At 41.6% G+C, this 776-nt stretch overlaps 1 protein-coding gene across 1 annotated transcript in view; it reads left to right on the top strand.

The window, feature by feature from the left end:
- Positions 1–693, top strand: part of LOC118335029 (arf-GAP with SH3 domain, ANK repeat and PH domain-containing protein 1-like) — a gene marked incomplete at both ends in the record, with an annotated part of 5648 nt that extends 4955 nt beyond the window's left edge. The window contains 2 exon segments of the mRNA XM_035671204.1: positions 348–435; positions 645–693. Coding sequence (XP_035527097.1) covers positions 348–435; positions 645–693 — 137 coding nt within the window.
- Positions 694–776: the final 83 nt, after the last annotated feature.

The raw sequence follows: 776 nt of genomic DNA, 5'->3' as shown, positions 1-776 counted from the left end.
GCGCTGTTAACTACAGTTTAATGTAGCTTTATTAAAAGTCGGTTTTAATGGCATCTCAGTAAAAGAGTCACCGGCAGGAAGAATCTGCTTTAATGGAGTCAGCTTTCAGTCTGTTTATGCTGAGTCACATGATTAAATATTTAGCAGCTGTTCTGGTATCAGGTGACAGGAAATCATCTTTGATGTTTATCAGGAGCACATTGAACACTACACTGCTGATCTTTCATGAAATACAAATTAATGATCAGTTTTTATATTGATCTCATTTTTTCAATTCATTTGTCTGTTCTGATCTGATATCAGTTGTACTGTTACTTAATCTGCATGTCTGTCTGTCTGTCTCTCAGTCAAACAGACAGCCGGTCAGGTTGAACCTGCTCACCTGTCAGGTAAAACCCAGCACAGAGGACAAGAAGTGCTTCGACCTGATCTCCCGTAAGTGACGCTGGTTCCAACATTTAGATTTATATTTCATATAATAAGGTGAAATAATCTGTAGACTTTACAACACACTGATGATGTGTTGGATGAATAAATGCTGGAAACATTTGAAGAGCAGTGAGTCGGCGCCCTCTGGTGGACAAACTGTGGTTTATAAATGAGTGCTGGCCGCTTTACTTCTTCTTCTGTGGTTTGTCCTGCAGACAATCGGACGTACCACTTCCAGGCTGAAGACGACTCGGAGTTCGTCAGGTGAAACATTCGTCACTTCCTCTTCAATCTGATCCTCAGAGCTCCTCCCACCTGTCCAACGCTATGTGTGTGTGTGTGTGTGT

Source organism: Morone saxatilis, unplaced genomic scaffold (assembly GCF_004916995.1).
Source record: "Morone saxatilis isolate NCDOM2014 unplaced genomic scaffold, NCSU_SB_2.0 Contig23, whole genome shotgun sequence".
Taxonomy (NCBI): domain Eukaryota; kingdom Metazoa; phylum Chordata; class Actinopteri; family Moronidae; genus Morone; species Morone saxatilis.
This window is presented reverse-complemented; position numbering and strand designations above follow the sequence as displayed.